This window comes from Portunus trituberculatus, chromosome 46, assembly GCF_017591435.1.
Source record: "Portunus trituberculatus isolate SZX2019 chromosome 46, ASM1759143v1, whole genome shotgun sequence".
In the NCBI taxonomy this organism is placed as follows: domain Eukaryota; kingdom Metazoa; phylum Arthropoda; class Malacostraca; order Decapoda; family Portunidae; genus Portunus; species Portunus trituberculatus.
The window spans coordinates 26,027,735-26,045,234 of NC_059300.1; the positions used below are offsets into that span (position 1 = coordinate 26,027,735).

Below are 17,500 nucleotides of genomic sequence, written 5' to 3' on the forward strand. Positions count from 1 at the left end.
TAGATGCAAGAGAATAAACCATATCATGCATGTGTATGTTACTGTACTTAATGACAATGAAATACATGTACTGTTAGCAACCACAGACTCCCACACCGAGCCTGTTGGAGCGGAAGCTGGCCTAAGCATGGTGCCCTGATGCAGGTACATACATGAGAAGGAAAAAGAAAGAATTGATATTGACATCCGGCTGACATCAACTCAGCTTTCACGGCTGTTGTGAGGAAACAGGAAAATAATAACATATAATTCATACCCTCACACACACACACACACACACACACACACACACACACACACACACACACACAGAGAGAGAGACAGAGAGAGAGAGAGAGAGAGAGAGAGAGAGAGAGAGAGAGAGAGAGAGAGAGAGAGAGAGAGAGAGAGAGAGAGAGAGAGAGAGAGAGAGAGAGTCCTGCCTGCAATGGTGTAGTAAACCGCGGTAGGATTAATCACAGGAAGTCCCCAGGGGCACGTCACACACACACACACACACACACACACACACACACACACACACACACACACACACACACACACACACACACACACACCGCAGCGCCCTGATTACCTTAGAGGGTGTCTGCAGCAGGGTCAGTAGCACCGCGTCCTGCAGCCCTAGCCACGCCTAACGAAGCGCCTCACGCCTCACGCCTCACGCACCGCTGCTGCAGGGGAGGGAGCAGCGAACCCCTGAGCACTGTGATCGGTGGGGTGGCGGCGCGTCCCCACCACACTCAGCCACCGCCGCACCTCGTAAACTATTCAGTGAGCTGGGAAATGTGCGGTGTAGGAATGTGTCTGGTGGCTGGTGGCTGGTGGCTGGTGGCTGGTGGCGGGACACGTAATACTGAAGGAGGCGCTGCAGGAGGGTGGCATTATGTGTTAGTCTTTACAGGGAGTGCTTAGGGTGTATGAGCCTGCAGGGAGTGTGGTAGTGTGTATTGGGGTGTAATTGAGTGGTTTTTGTATGCACAAGTGTGTTGGGTACTTTGCTGCCTATTCAGGGAGTGTGTTGGGGTGCATTTGAGTGTGTTGGGGTGGATTTTTTTTTTTTTACATTACAAGGGCACTGGCCAAGGGCAAACACAGTGTTGGAAAAAAAAAAATCCCGCTGGTTGCCAGGCCCTGTTAAGAGGAAAGTAGAAAGAGAAAAAACAGAAAAATCTAAAAGGAGGGTCCAGTTAACGTAAGAGGTGTCTTGACACTCCTCTTTTGAAAGAGTTTAAGTCATAGGCAGGTGGAAATACAGACACAGGTAGAGAGTTCCAGAGTTTACCAGTATGGGAGTGTGTTGGGATGTGTTGGTGTGTGTTAGGTACTTTGTCGTCCATGCAGGAAACGTTTTGGGGTGTTGGAGTGTGTTTTTGTATGTATAAGTGTGTTGGGTACTTTGATGTCTATCCAGGGAGTGTGTTAGGGTGTTGGGGTGTGTTGGAGTGTGTTAGATGCTTTGTCGACCATGCAGGGAGTGTTCTGAGGCGTTGGAGTATGTTTTTGTGTGCATACGTGTGTTGGGCATATTGACGTGTATCCAGGGAGTGTGTTGGGATGTGCTGGGTATGTCAGTATGCATAAGTGTGTTAGGTGTGTTGGAGTTTATAAAGATATTTCCTTTTTTGTACCGTGAAATTCTAACCTTAAAACTGACACATTATATCCTGATTTTTTTTTTTTTTAAAGTAGAAACCTAACCAGCACAGACAAGATTACCTAACCTAACCTAACCTAACCTAACCTAACCTAACCTAACCAGCACAGACAAGATTACCTAACCTAACCTAACCCAACCTAACCTAACCTAACCTAACCTAACCTAACCTAACCCAACCCAACCCAACTCAACCTAACCTAACCTAACCCAACCCAACCCAACCCAACCCAACCCAACCCAACCCAACCCAACCCAACCTAACCTAACCTAACCTAACCTAACCTAACCTAACCTAACCTAACCTAACCCAACCCAACCCAACTCAACCTAACCTAACCTAACCTAACCTAACCTCAACCTAACCTAACCCAACCCAACCCAACCTAACCTAACCTAACCTAACCTAACCCAACCTAACCTAACCTAACCTAACCCAACCTAACCTAACCTAACCCAACCTAACCTAACCTAACCCAACCTAATCCAACCTAACCTAACCTAACCTAACCTAACCCAACCTAACCTAACCTAACCTAACCTAACCCAACCCAACCCAACCCAACCCAACCTAACCTAACCTAACCTAACCCAACCCAACCTAACCTAACCCAACCCAACCCAACCCAACCTAACCTAACCTAACCTCAACCTAACCTAACCTAACCTAACCCAACCCAACCCAACCTAACCTAACCCAACCTAATCCAACCTAACCTAACGTAACCTAACCTAACCCAACCCAACCTAACCTAACCCAACCTAATCCAACCTAACCTAACCTAACCTAACCTAACCTAACCCAACCAGCACAGACGAGACAACCTTTGATCATGTGAGCGGATAATAAAACACGAACGTAAAAGCAAAAGGTAAAGCAAGGCGAAATGCAATAAATCAACAGGCCTACACGCGGCAGGCCCTGTATAAAACAAGCCTATACCTATTTCCACCTGTAATCCCCGTCCATAAATTTGCCCTAATCCTTTAAAACTCTGTATTGAATCGCCACTAATAGCTTTTATCATGTAACTTTACAATTTATAGATTTATTGATTTTATTTCTGTATAGTTGTTTATTATCACCTTTTTTTTTTACTTTTGTTCTTTACGGAATGACGCTGTGTGTGTGTGTGTGTGTGTGTGTGTGTGTGTGTGTGTGTGTGTGTGTGTGTGTGTGTGTGTGTGTGTTTTCTGTTAGCTGTGGGACGGGTATTCATTTAAAAGCCGGGAACTGCTAATAACATCCACTAATCTCTCTCTCTCTCTCTCTCTCTCTCTCTCTCTCTCTCTCTCTCTCAGCCTCCACCACCTTTACTACACTGCGCCACTTTGCCACGCCCTCCACCACCACCACCACCACCACCACCACCACCACCACCACACCTCAGCACTGCACCTGATTTTGCCCAAACTGTTAGCCTGACCTGTCCTGACTCATAACACTTCTTGATCTCTGTTCTTGTCTTGAGTTTGATCTGATTTTTGTAGCCAGATGGTGGTGGTGGTCGTGGTGGTGGTGGTGGTGGTAGTGGTGGTGGTGATAGTAGTAGTTGTTGTTGTTGTTGTTGTTGTTGTGGTTATTATTAGCAGTCTATTTCAAGGTAATTTAACTTGAGCACCATCAGTTAGTCCCTTTTCTTAACTTTTCCCAAGCTAACTAACCTCTTGTGACTTCGCTTTACCTTGCCTTGCCTTGCCTTGCCTTGCCTTGCCTTGCCTTGCCTTAACCATACCTTTCTTCCCCTTGCCTTACCTTTCCTAAACATTCCTTCCTCACCTAACCTAGCCTGAGCCTGCAAAAGTTTCCATAGGCCTAACTAATTATAATGTCGCCACTCGATAGCTAAATCTGAAACCTCTGCCCAATTCTGACCTGACGTAATTAAATTAAGATCCATCGGGCAGAGAGAGAGAGAGAGAGAGAGAGAGAGAGAGAGAGAGAGAGAGAGAGAGAGAGAGAGAGAGATAGCATTAATTATACCTCAAATTATAATTCTTACTATATCTTCCAGAAAATATTGTAGGAGGAAGATTAATCATTTTTCTTTCCTCAGGTTTCAGAAGCCGGAGGAGGCTAGACCGAGCGAACGAGAACGAGAACGACGAGAAGAAAAAAAGAACGAGGAAAAAAGAAATAGAGAAAAAAAAACAGACGTGGAAAAAGATAAGCAGGGGAGGCGAGGCTGCTGGACTGAGTTGTGGCGCTGTGGTGGTGGTAGTGTGGTGGTGGTGGCGGCAACAGGGCAGGTGTGTCGGTGGTGTGGCCTGCAGGTGTGTGATGCGCCAGTGACTTACCGTTAATAGTCAGTCAATCAGTCAGTCAGTCAGTCAGTCAGTCAGTCAGTCAGTCCATCAGCCGGTCAGTCAGCCATGAGCGGGACTTCCACGGCCAGTGAACAGGTCCAGCAGGCGGCAGGAGGAGCAGGAGGAGGCGCCGCAGCAGGAGGAGTGGCTGCAGCGGGGATTGGTGGAGGAGGTGGTGGAGGAGGAGGCAGCAGCGCACCTCCGTCTGCTGTGGGAGCAGCAGCAGACGGAGGAGGCGCTGTAGGAGGAGGTACAGGCAGCACAGCCTCCGCCGTCTCCCTCTCTGCCGCCGCTCTTGCCCAGGAAGGTTCCGATGGCTTAGGGGCACTGAAGGGGAGCAGTCCAGGCGGCTCCCCCTACCGAGGCTCTCCCCGGGGCGGCCCCACACTTACCCGATCCCAGACGCTCGGGCCCAACGCCGCCTCCTCCCTGGACGAGAAGCGGGAGCGCCCCTCAGGACTCAGCAGAGTGTTCAACCCACCCAAGCTGGAAAGGTGAGTGTCCCTGTGTGTGTGTGTGTGTGTGTGTGTGTGTGTGTGTGTGTGTGTGTGTGTGTGTGTGAGATAAGTGAGGTTTAAGTAAAGCTGACTCTGGTTGGTGCTCGGGTGGGTGACCGTCTAGGATATTGTTGGCATCTCTCTCTCTCTCTCTCTCTCTCTCTCTCTCTCTCTCTCTCTCTCTCTCTCTCTCTCTCTCTCTCTCTCTCTCTCTCTCTCTCTCTCTCTCTCTCTCTCTCTCTCTCTCTCTCTCTCTGTATTTCATGTGTGTGTACTTAAGAGAGGGAAGGGAATTTTGTGTGTGTGTGTGTGTCTGTGTGTGTGTGTGTGTGTGTGTAATTCACCTCGGTTGCCTGCTGGTCACCCAGCTAGTCTTCCCCATTACGGAGCGAGCTCAGAGCTCATAGACCGATCTTCGGGTAGGACTGAGACCACAACACACTCCACACACCGGGAAAGCGAGGCCACAACCCCTCGAGTTACATCCCGCACCTATTTACTGCTAGGTGAACACACCCCACACATTAAGAGCCGCGCCCATTTTCCTCGCCGCTTTCCGGGATTCGAACCTGGGCCTCTCGATTATGAGTCGACCGTGCTAACCACTACACTACGCGGTGTGTGTGTGTGTGTGTGTGTGTGTGTGTGTGTGTGTGTGTGTGTGTGTGTTCTCAGCTAATTACTCGTAAACGTGATGCCATTTACCTTGATTAGCTTCACTTTTCCTGTTGACACTGTTACCAGCGTTCCTCGTGGCCCTGCGTTCTCTCCGCGCTTCGTCTCTCTCTCTCTCTCTCTCTCTCTCTCTCTCTCTCTTGCCAACTCTCGCGTCTCTACGGCAGAATTTTATTACATCGTGTGCAATATCAAAGGCCGACTGTGTTCAAAGTAGGGATTTGTATTGTGACTTGAAACACCTTTAAAAGAAGAGTAATAAGACATCTGAGAAAGTAATTTGTGGAACTTTTTGTCTGACTGTCTGTCTGTGTCTGTCTTTTTGTGTCTGTCTCTCTATGTCTGTCTCTCTATGTCTCTGTCTCTCTCTCTCTCTCTCTCTCTCTCTCTCTCTCTCTCTCTCTCTCTCTCTCTCTCTCTCTCTCTCTCTCTCTCTCTCTCTCTCTCTCTCTCTCTCTCTCTCTCTCTCTCTCTCTCTCTCTCTCTCTCTCTCTCTCTCTCTCTCTCTCTCTCTCTCTCTCTCTCTGTTTTCCTGCATTGTGAGCAAGCTTTATTTCTTTTCCTATTCTCTCATCTCTTACGTTCTAAAACCCAAGAATGTTTTTAGCATGTTTTTTCCCGCCTGTAATACATTCCAGCGATCTATTGCGGTGTGGAAAGATGCATTTTTCTCTCTCACTTTTCTTTTTAAATTCCTCTCGTGTAATTTCTTGCCACGTCCTTTTAATGATGAAGCGTATTTTTCCTCCCTCTCCATAGCGGCGACTCGCATTCAAGAGCTGGTCCTCTGAATGGTGCAATTAACGCGTGTTCTTTGCCATTTCCTTGCCGTCCTTATGGAATGATGCTCTCTCTCGCTGCCAAACTCTATATGCATGCTTGTTTTTTTTTTTTCTATGTTTGTCTAAAATTTTTACTTGTGTTCTGTTCTTGTTCTTGTTCTTGTTCTTCCATCTCGTGTGTCTGTTCTTGTCCTTGTTCTTGTTCTTCCATCTCGTGTTTCTGTTCTTGTTCTTCTTGTCCTTGTTCTTCCATCTCGTGTGTCTGTTCTAGTCCTTGTTCTTGTTCTTCCATCTCGTGTGTCTGTTCTTGTCCTTGTTCTTCCATCTCGTGTGTCTGTTCTTGTCCTTGTTCTTGTTCTTCCATCTCGTGTGTCTGTTCTTGTTCTTCTTGTTCTTGTTCTTCCATCTCGTGTGTCTGTTCTTGTTCTTGTTCTTCCATCTCGTGTGTCTGTTCTTGTCTTGTTCTTCCATCTCGTGTGTCTGTTCTTGTTCTTGTTCTTGTTCTTCCATCTCGTGTGTCTGTTCTTGTCCTTGTTCTTGGTTTGTTTGTTATTTGTATTCATGATTTATGGTTTTTAGCTTCGTTCCTATCATGTGTTGTCTCTCTTATCCTATTTGTATACATGTTAACTCTTTTTTTTTTTTAATTCTATACACATGTTACTTTTCCACGTTTATTTTTATCTTTTTACATATTTTCACTGTACGTTTCTTTTGATTCATATACTTCTGTTTTACCTTTTTATTGTGTATTATCTCTATCCCTGCTTATATTCTTTCCTTTTTTTTTATTTACGTGTATAATTTTCACTCCAATTTTTTTTTGTCTACATGCTTCTTCACATGCTCGCCTGATGAGGAGAGGGAGAGAGGGGGAGGGGCGAAGGAGTGAGGGGAGAGGGAGAAGGTTTTACAAGTCTTACCAGGTTATGAGAATGAATTTGAGTGGTTACAGGTAGGGAAATAGAAAACAGCAAATTGTCTGAAGTATAAAATGCTACTATTGTTGGCTTCACTCCCTTACAAGAGCTATTTTCGGCGGCCACAGGGATTTGCATAGTTGTCAAGGGTGTTTTTTTTCCCTAATAGGTGGTGGAGAAGCTTTGCTATAGTGTTACTTGACCCATGACACAACCACCACCATCACCACTGCCACCACCACCACCGCCACCGCCACCTTCTATTACTACTACTGTTGCTACTATTATTGTTGTTGCTGCTACTATTGCTACTACTGCTACTATTGCTACTTCTATTGGTACTGCTACTGTTACTGCTACTGCTACTACTACTACTACTACTACTACTACTACTACTACTACTACTACTACTACTACTACTACTACTACTCCCAACAACAACAACAACAACAACAACAACAACAACAACAACAACAACAACAACAACTACTACTACTACTACTACTACTACTACTACTACTACTACTACTACTACTACCACCACCACCACCACCACCACACAGTCACACCAGAGAGCATACAAAAAGACAATCAAACTAAACGAAAGAAAAATATAAAGTAAGAAAGAAAAATTGCACTATAAACAATTTTCACCTCTCTCTCTCTCTCTCTCTCTCTCTCTCTCTCTCTCTCTCTCTCTCTCTCTCTCTCTCTCTCTCTCTCTCTCTCTCTCTCTGCAGCAGACTAATGCTCAAACATCCTAACGTTAAGTGGAAAAACGTATAGACATAATGTGGCTCATTCATTGTACTCCTCTTCCTCCTCCTCCTTTTTATCTTCTTTCTCTTCTTCTTCTTCTTCTTCTTCTTCTTCTTCTTCTTCTTCTTCTTGTTCTTGTTGTTGTTTTTGTTGCCGTTCTTTTCTTTTCTTTCTTTTTTCTTCTTTTTTTTCTTGTTCTTGTTCTTCTTGTTGTTCTTATTCTTGTTTTTGTTGTTTTTCTTCTTTTTTTATCATTTTTTTTATCTTTTGTTTCTTCGGTACAATTTTTTTTTTGTCATTTTGCATTATTTTCTCGTGGTCCTCTTTTTTTCCTTTTCTTTTTCCGCATCCTCTTTTTTTTTTTTATCTTTATCTATCTTTGTCTTTGTTTCTTCTCTCTTCTTTAATTTCTTGTCCCTACATATTTTTTTTCTGAACCATTTTTCGTCTTTCTCTTTTTCTCTTCCTTTTCTTTTTTTCCATTTAGTTTTCTTTTTTCTTTTGTTCCCTTTTCATCCTCCATTTGTCGTCTCGTCTTTTCTACACATTTTTACGAATTTCTCTCTGCCTCCTTTTTTTTTTTTTTTTTGCTTTTAAATATTTCTCCTTGTCATCACTACATTTCTACATTTTTTTTCCCTTCTTTCCTCCTCCTCACACTGGCAAGAGGGAGAGGAGGGAAGGGGAAGGGGAAGGAGAAGAGAGGGAGAGGAGAAGGAAGGGGGAGAGGAGGGGAGGGTGGGGATGAGCCTTCTTCATTTCTATCCTGCTTTTCTCACTGAATATAACAACATAATTCTGCTCCTGTTTGGTTTTCCTTTTGTGTTCCACCACCACCATCACCACCACCACCGCCGCCGCCGCCGCCGCCGCCACCATCACCACCGTCGCCGCCATCACCACCACCACCACCACCACCACCACCACCACCACCACCACCACCACCACCACCACCACAACCGCCACCACCACCACTACTACTTCCTCTCTATTTTCTCTTCTCTATATTTTTCTTCTCTCTCTCTCTGGCCATTTGCTTCATGTCACTCAACCTCAATACCTCCTCCTCCTCCTCCTCCTCCTCCTCCTCCTCCTCCTCCTCCTCTTAAAATGTTAGCCTGAAAAGCATGCGACTAATTGTCAGTGACACCTCTCCCCTTTCCTTTACTCTCCCCTCTCACTCTCCCCTCTCTCTCTCTACTCTCAGTTCCTTTTCCTTTTCTTATCTCTCTCTCTCTCTCTCTCTCTCTCTCTCTCTCTCTCTCTCTCTCTCTCTCTCTCTCTCTCTCTCTCTCTCTCTCTCTCTCTCTCTCTGAGTGTGTGTGTGTGTGTGTGTGTCTGTCTGTCTGTCTTTCTAGCTGTTAGAGATAGCTCAAGAGAGAGAGAGAGAGAGAGAGAGAGAGAGAGAGAGAGAGAGAGAGAGAGAGAGAGAGAGAGAGAGAGAGAGAGAGAGAGAGAGAGAGAGAGAGTTGCCTTTAACACTCAGCTGGTGGTAGATATGAAAGCAGCAGGTGGTGGTGGTGGTTGTTGTGGTGGTGGTGGTGGTGGTGGTGATGGTGATGGTGGTGGTGGCGAAGGAAGGAAGGAAGGAAGGAAGGAAGGAAGGGAGGGGTAATGGATGGTGGAGGTGAAGAGAGGTTTATATGATATGATAGTGATGGGTGGTGGTGAGATGAAGGAGTGAAGAGATGAGTGGTGGTGGTGGTGGTGGTGGTGGTGGTGGTGGTGGTGGTGGTGGTGGTGGTGGTGGTGATGGTGGTGGTGATGGTGGTGGTGGTGGTGATGGTGTGGGGTAAAATGACTAATGGGAAGAAAAAGAAGTAGTAGTAGTAGTAGTAGTAGTAGTAGTAGTAGTAGTAGTAGTAGTAGTAGTAGTAGTAGTAGTTGTTGTTGTTGTTGTTGTTGTTGTTGTTGTTGTTGTTGTTGTTGTTGTTGCTACTGCTGCTGTTGTATTAATTCAGTCCCATCACGAACAACAACAACAACAACAACAACAACAACAACAACAACAACAACAACAACAACAACAACAATAAAAAACAACAGAAACAACGATTTTATTCATAATGTGTGTGAGAGAGAGAGAGAGAGAGAGAGAGAGAGAGAGAGAGAGAGAGAGAGGAAGGGAAAAGCGAATAAGTGAGTGAGTATGTTAGCTTTTGTGTACTCGTCTCTCTCTCTCTCTCTCTCTCTCTCTCTCTCTCTCTCTCTCTCTCTCTCTCCCTCTCATCCCGCCCAGCAAGGTTTCTCTGGCCACAATTAGCCCTCCGTCTGTGGCTGCTTTGTGACCCGCTATTTGGGCTGGATGGAGGATTTGTGCCTTAGTTGGGCTAGATTTGGGATTTGGGCTTGATTTGGGCTGGATTTTGTCTTCTCTCTGTTTCTCCTTCTAATGGCGGCGGTGGTGGTGGTGGTGGTGGTGGTGTGTGTGTGTGTGTGTGTGTGTGTGTGTGTGTGTGTGTGTGTGTGTGTGTCGGTGAGGATCCTGTTGTTATTTTTATTGTTATTGTTATTATTGTTGTTGTTATTATTATTATTATTATTATTATTATTATTATTATTATTATTATTATTATTATTATTATTATTATTATTATTATTATTATTATTATTGATTATTATTATTATTATTATTGTTGTTGTTGTTTTGATATTAGTGATGCTGGTGATGATGATAGCAATAGTAGCAGTACTAGTTGTAGTAGTAGTAGTAGTAGTAGTAGTAGTAGTAGTAGTAGTAGTAGTAGTAGTAGTAGTAGTAGTAGTAGTAGTAGTAGTAGTAGTAGTAGTAGTAGTTGTAGTTGTAGTAATAGTAGTAATGTTGTTTTATTGAAGTATACGTTTGCTTTCTATACTACTACTACTACTACTACTACTACTACTACTACTACTACTACTACTACTACTACTACTACTAAACTTTCAATACCTCCACCACCACCACCACCACCACCACCACCACCATTGTTCAAAGCACGCGAAAGAGAATTAGGGCCTGTCAGTTCCCTCAGATTTAATTGCAATAATCCGCGCAATACTCTCCCGCTTGTTCCCCCTTCTCTCTCTCTCTCTCTCTCTCTCTCTCTCTCTCTCTCTCTCTCTCTCGCTCTTGCTCTTGCTCTCGTTAAACACTGAGCGGGTCGGCACACACGGGATGCAGTTTACAGTATTCTCTTAATGCAGAGTGTATATTTATTCAATTGAGCGGAGGCAGTTACTGAGAACACGTAAAACTTAATATGCATAGATGAATGAAATACACAGACACTGGAGTGAGAGTGTGGAGTGCTTGGTGGAATAAATCAGCGTGGTAATGAGAAAGGGGAATGAGGATGTGGAATGATGGTGTGGAGTGGCATCTTTTTAGTGGAATGAGAGACTTGTTTTTAGTGGAGTGAACGTGTGTAGTGTTCGATGCGTAGTGGAATGAACAACATGGTAATGAGGAAGTGGAATGAGGATGTGGAATGAGGATGTGGATATTTTAGTGGAATGAATGACTTGTTAGGAGTGGAGTGAACGTGTGGAGTGTCATATGCGTAGTGAAATGAATAGTGTGGTAATGAGAAAGTGGAATGAGGATGTGGAATGTTGTCTTTAATGGTATGAGAGACTTGTTTTTTTGTGGAGTGAGCGTGTGGAGTGTCTGATGCATAATGGAGTGAATAGCGTGGTAATGAGAGAAAATGAGAATGAGAAAGTGGAATGAAGACGTTGAATGTTATCTTTAGTGGAATGAGAGATTTTTTTGTTGGGAATTGAATGTGTGGAGTGTCTGATACATAATCGAATGAAGAAGTATAGTAATGTGGAGTGAAATTACGATGCGGAGAATTGTAGTGGGGAAATTTTAGTGGAATGAGTAAGTGGAATGCTGTCTGCACTGAAATGAACGGTTATTTATAGTGGAATGAAGGAATATGTGGAGTATTATATCAAGTGTGGAATGAAGAAATGTGACTGTTAACTGCTGAATAGTGGAATGAGTGAGTTTTCTCTTATGTGTGTGGGAATATGAGAGTGAAGGAATGCAAAGTGGAGTGAATGGAAGTACTACGTGTAAAATTGGTGGAATGAGAGAGTATGCATTGGTGGCATGTAGTGGAGTAGCTGTGTGGATATTTGTGTAGATAACGGAATGGTGGAATGTGTGTGTTTCTGTGTGGTGGTATGAGCGGGTGGAGTGACTGTATGCAGAGTGGAACTGATGAGTGTACGTGGTAGTGGCCAGTGGAGTGATTGTGTGGAGTTTCGTATGCTGAGTGGAATGAAGGGATTGTTGAAGTGAAGTAGTATTGGAGTGGAATGGAGTGGAATGAAGGTGTAGTGATGGGAAAGAACAAAGCAATGTGTTGTGTAATGGATTAAGGTGGTGTTGAAATGGTTGTGACTCTTACTACTTCTACTACAGCTACTACTACTACTACTACTACTACTACTACTACTACTACTACTACTACTACTACTACTACTACTACTACTACTACTACTACTACTACCATCACTGCTTCACCACCTACACAATCACTGTATTAACAAGCATAAGGGACTCAGCCCATCCATCTGCCGGCCCACAAGTAAATGAAACACGTCACGATATATCCGTAGACTTTACCTCGGGGGAAATCTTACCGAATTCAAAATAGATCAGATATCCACGAGAGAGAGGAGGAAAATCTGGGCTCTACATACATATCAGAATTCACCTCAAAATGTAATCAATTCTGGATTGACCGAAGGGCAACTTGTCAAAGAAAGACAAAAAAAGGGAAAACCTGATAACTTTTGAAATTATTTTGCTGGCAGGCAGGCAGCGAGATAGATCGACAGGCAAACGTGAATTGACTACATAGTGTTGGATAAAGATTATTATTGTTGCAGCTGCTTTTGTTGTTGTTCCTGCTGTTGCTACTATTACTGCTGCTGCTGCTGCTGCTGCTGCTACTACTACTACTACTACTACTACTACTACTACTACTACTACTACTACTACTACTACTACTACTACTACTACTACTACTACTACTACTACTACTACTACTACTACTACTACTACTACTACTACTACTACCCACTCCACTATCACAATCACCTCCACCATCGCAACTTCCACTGAGAGGAAGCGATACAGGTCTGATGGGATTTGTGAAAGTCACTCTAAATGTACCACACAGACTCTCTCTCTCTCTCTCTCTCTCTCTCTCTCTCTCTCTCTCTCTCTCTCTCTCTCTCTCCCCATTGAGTGAATCGGGGCGTTTGTTTACGGTAATTACCAGCTATTTGTAGTCTCTAAACAGAGAGAGAGAGAGAGAGAGAGAGAGAGAGAGAGAGAGAGAGAGAGAGAGAGAGAGAGGTTGCCTGGAAGCTAAAGTACCGTAATAACTTTAATTTTTACCTTAAAGTTAGGAGTGGACGAGCAGCGAGGGAGTCTGTCCTTTATACTACTACTACTACTACTACTACTACTACTACTACTACTACTACTACTACTACTACTACTACTACTACTACTACTACTACTACTAAAGCTACTCCTCCTGCTCCTCCTCCTCCTCCTCCTCCTCCTCCTCCTCCTCCTCCTCCTCCTCCTCCTCCTCCTCCTCCTCCTCCTCCTCCTCCTCCTCCTCCTCCTCCTCCTCCTCCTCCTCCTCCTCCTCCTCCTCCTCCTCCTCCTCCTCCTCCTCCTCCTCCTCCTCCTCCTTCTCCTCCTCCTCCTCCTCCTACTACTACTACTACTACTACTACTACTACTACTACTACTACTCCTCCTCCTCCTCCTCCTCCTCCTCCTCCTCCTCCTCCTCCTCCTCCTCCTCCTCCTCCTCCTCCTCCTCCTCCTCCTCCTCCTCCTCCTCCTCCTCCTCCTCCTCCTCCTCCTCCTCCTTCTCTACTACTACTACTACTACTACTACTACTACTACTACTACTACTACTACTAGTCTTGTTGGTCCCTCGCGTGGATTTACAGCCTTGCCCAACTCTCCGTGAAAGTAACGTTAAATCCACCGAAATGACTTGCTCTTGTTGTGTGGCGCTTTGTTGAGTTCTGGCTTTGCAACTTTTGTATATGGTTTTATGTTGAGGGTTTTTATTGTTCTTGTTCTTTTATGTTCTTGTTCTGCTTGTTGGAGTTATTGTCTTGTTCTTTGAGTTCTTCATTTGCCTCCTCTTTGCGCTGCTTTTTTTTTTTCACAAGTCGCCACACTAGGTTAATATTCTCCACCACTTGTTTTGTCCTGTTGCTTCAATCATGCCCCATTACATTGTTTTCTTTCTATTTTTCTTCCTGTGGATCTTGTCTCATGTCTTGCCTTCTCCTCTCGGGTACATCCATCACAAGACTCTTTCCTCTTCTTTCAAGCACTCCACCTTTCCTCTCCTCGTGACTCCTCTACACCTCAGTGACACCCATTACATGCTTGTCTTCTCTCACTGCATCCATAAATCTTCTCTTACTTCCTCTTTTTGTTTTCTTTCTCGTGAGTTAATCCATCTCCAGCATCCGTCTTCTCGTGAACGCTTCTCTCTTTTTGAATGTCCTCGCCAACTCACTCTTGCTTCCTGATTCTTTCCAGCCACGTAAACCCAGGCAGGGAGTCACATCTACGTCATGTCTTTCGCAGTGTTCCTTTATATATGACTTTATTGTTTGAGTGGTAAGATATCATTGAGTGAGTGAGTGAGTGAGGGAGGGAGGGAGGGAGGAAGGGAGAGAGAGGCAGTCATCAGTTAGTCAGTCACTCAGTCAGTCAGGCAGTCAATCAATCAATCTTGAGCATCTGTTTACTTATACACTTGCCAGGTTTATTAAAGGACGAGAGAGAGAGAGAGAGAGAGAGAGAGAGAGAGAGAGAGAGAGAGAGAGAGAGAGAGAGAGAGAGAGAGAGAGAGAGAGAGAGAGAGAGAGAGAGAAAAGAAGAGGAAAAGACGAACAGAAGTAGAAAGAAGTAAAAAGAAGATAAAGGTAAAAAGGAGAGAAAAAGGGAAAAAGATACAATGAAGAGAAAATAGTAAAGAAAAAAGACGATAAGAAAGAAGAGAAAATTAGTGCACTAGAAAGGAAAAGAAAGAAAAGAGAAAAAAAGGAGGAGAGGTTTAGATAGGAAGGAAGGAAGAGAGAGAGAGAGAGAGAGAGAGAGAGAGAGAGAGAGAGAGAGAGAGAGAGAGAGAGAGAGAGAGAGAGCCAAGGGTCCATATAGTGAGATTAGAGTAGCAAAGTAGGGTCAGGTAGGGACGGGACGGAGCTGAACTGAGGGAAGTGTACGAGAGGGGCGGGGGGTGATGCAAGGGCGAGGGGCGGGATGGTGCAGGGGTGAGGGGCGGGGTGAGGGGTGTGGTGGGGGTGTGATGGTGTGAAGTGATGGCTGTAATCGGATAATGATTGGTGCTTGTATTAGGTTAGCGGTGTCCAGCCAGCCATGGTGCCCTGCCTGCCGCTGACAATGACTGACGGAAACCATGTGAAGCCTTGTTATTCATGGTTCATTTGCCACACCGCCACCACAATTACTGCCACCACCACCACCACCACCACCACCACCACCACCACCACCACCACCCACCACCACCACAACATTTAACCACTATTATTGCCTTTATTACTACCACCACCACCTCTACCACTACTACTACTATTATTGGTAGTGCTGTTACTACTGCTACTACTACTACTACTATTACTACTGCTACTACTACTACTACTACTACTACTACTACTACTACTACTACTACTACTACTTCTACTACCACTACCACTACTACCACTACCACCACCACACCACCACCACCACCACCACCACCACCACCACGACCACTCCTTGCTTCCAGAGTCTCTCATACCCTTTAATATCGTGAAGATTATCCTCTACCCCCTCTACTTTTTTCCTCCCCTCTTTCCCTTCCTCCTTCCTTCCTTCCTTCCTTTTATCTTTCCCCTATCCTTCCTCTTTCTCTCTTTTCATGGTTGCCTTTCTTCCTCCCTTTCATTTATCCTTTCCTCTCTCCTCTGTCCCTTTCTCCCTTTCCTCGGATTTTTTTCCCTCCTTTCATCTTTCCCTCTTCCTTCGTTGTTTTCTTACTCTATTTCTCCTTCCTTAGTTTTCCTTTTTTTTTCTTCTCCTTCCTGTATCTTTTTCTCTTATACTGTCTCTATTTTAACCATTTCTTCAACTTTTCCCCTTTATACCCATTCACCTATTCCCTCCTCCCATCTCTCTTTCCCTCCTCTCTCTCCCTTTCCCCCTCACCAACGCGGAGCAACGCTGGCCACCTGTTAATGAGCTTCCCTTGACAGGTGTTGCGTGAAAAAATTGAAAAAACGCAGGTATGGGAAAAATTGTGTTGAATTCCATGCTTTTGTACCGCGTGGTGTGTGTGTGTGTGTGTGTGTGTGTGTGTGTGTGTGTGTGTGTGTGTGTGTGTGTGTGTGTGTGTGTGTGGTGGAGGGGGGTCTATGCGTTGATGGATTGTTTTTGTTAGGGAAATGTTTTAAAGTGACTACTACTACTACTACTACTACTACTACTACTACTACTACTACTACTACTACTACTACTACTACTACTACTACTAAAGGCGCCACCGCTTCTACCGACAAAGATGATGATAATGATAACAATGATGATGAAAATAATAATAATAATGATAATGAAATAATAATAATAATAATAACAATAATAATATTAATGATAATAATAATGATAATAATAATGATAATAATAGTAAAATAATAATGATAATAATAATGATAATGATAATAATGAAAATAGTAATGATAATAATGATGATAACACTAATACTGGTGATATTAATAACAATTATGCTAACGATAATAGTAACAATAGCAACGATAATAACTCTCTCTCTCTCTCTCTCTCTCTCTCTCTCTCTCTCTCTCTCTCTCTCTCTCTCTCTCTCTCTCTCTCTCTCTCTCTCTCTCTCAGAAATACGAGGCAGTAATCACGAATGCATATCACATAATCCCACGTCCGGAAGCTTTGGCATTAGTTTAATTAGGGCCGTTTTCAGCAGCGGGTGTTGAGGCCAATGGCGTGCCCGGCCCCGAGACCCCCCCAGGGAGAGCACTGAGCCGCACTGATGCTTGTAATACACTGGTGGTGGTGTTGTTGTTGCTGTTGGTGGTGGTGGTGGCGGTGGTGGTGATGGTGGAGGTGGTAATAGTAGTAGTAGTACAGGTTGGACCTCCCAAATCCGGAATTCCGTATTTCGGCAAATCCTGTAATCCGGCATAATTTAAATTTGCGTGAATAATTTAAATCTTCCGGAATAATGTAAGTTTGCCAGAATGCCGCTAGGACGAGGCGGCGCTGTCATGTGTTTGGGAGCGCAGACAAGCAGGCAGGTCAGTAAACCGGTTTGAGTGCGGAACATGCCACGTGTTTATACTGTTTTTCAGTATTATTTCGATAATATTTACCACGAATTATGGATCCCAAGCGACCAGGAAGTGATTGTGTTGTTTGTGAAGCTAAGAATCGCAAAACATGACAATATCAGTACAACAAAAGTGGAAGCAGGATTAAGGTGTTTCGGTGCGGGCCCTGTGCCAACAGTTCACCATTGGGTCATCAACTTTATATGATATTAAGAAGCAAAAAAATCAAATTCTTCAGTTGTACAGTGTTGTACAGTGAGTCTAAGAGTAAGAAGATCATGGAGGTTCCTAAAACACTTAGGGAAGCGAAAAGCAGTGATTAGATAGTGCTCTCATTCAGTGGTTGAAGCTTAGGCGAGATGGTAACGTTCCTGTGTCTGGCGAGATGATGAGAGCGCTGGCAAAAATCTTCCACAATGAACTTAACCTGCAGCATGAGTGTGAATGGTCTCAGGGATGGTTGCAGAAATTTAAAACAAGGCATGGAATTGGTTTACATCGCATATGTGGTG

General features: G+C 44.3%; 1 protein-coding gene across 3 annotated transcripts in view; it reads left to right on the forward strand.

Annotated features, from left to right (window-relative positions):
- The window catches only part of LOC123520034 (tumor protein p53-inducible protein 11-like), a 273,982-nt gene that overhangs the window by 52,036 nt on the left and 204,446 nt on the right, over positions 1-17,500 (forward strand). For all 3 annotated transcript variants that reach the window (XM_045281879.1, XM_045281878.1, XM_045281877.1), the window contains exon 2: positions 3,712-4,455. In XM_045281879.1, coding sequence (XP_045137814.1) covers positions 4,028-4,455 — 428 coding nt within the window. In that variant the 5' untranslated portion in view covers positions 3,712-4,027. The remainder of the gene's footprint in view (positions 1-3,711; positions 4,456-17,500) is intronic.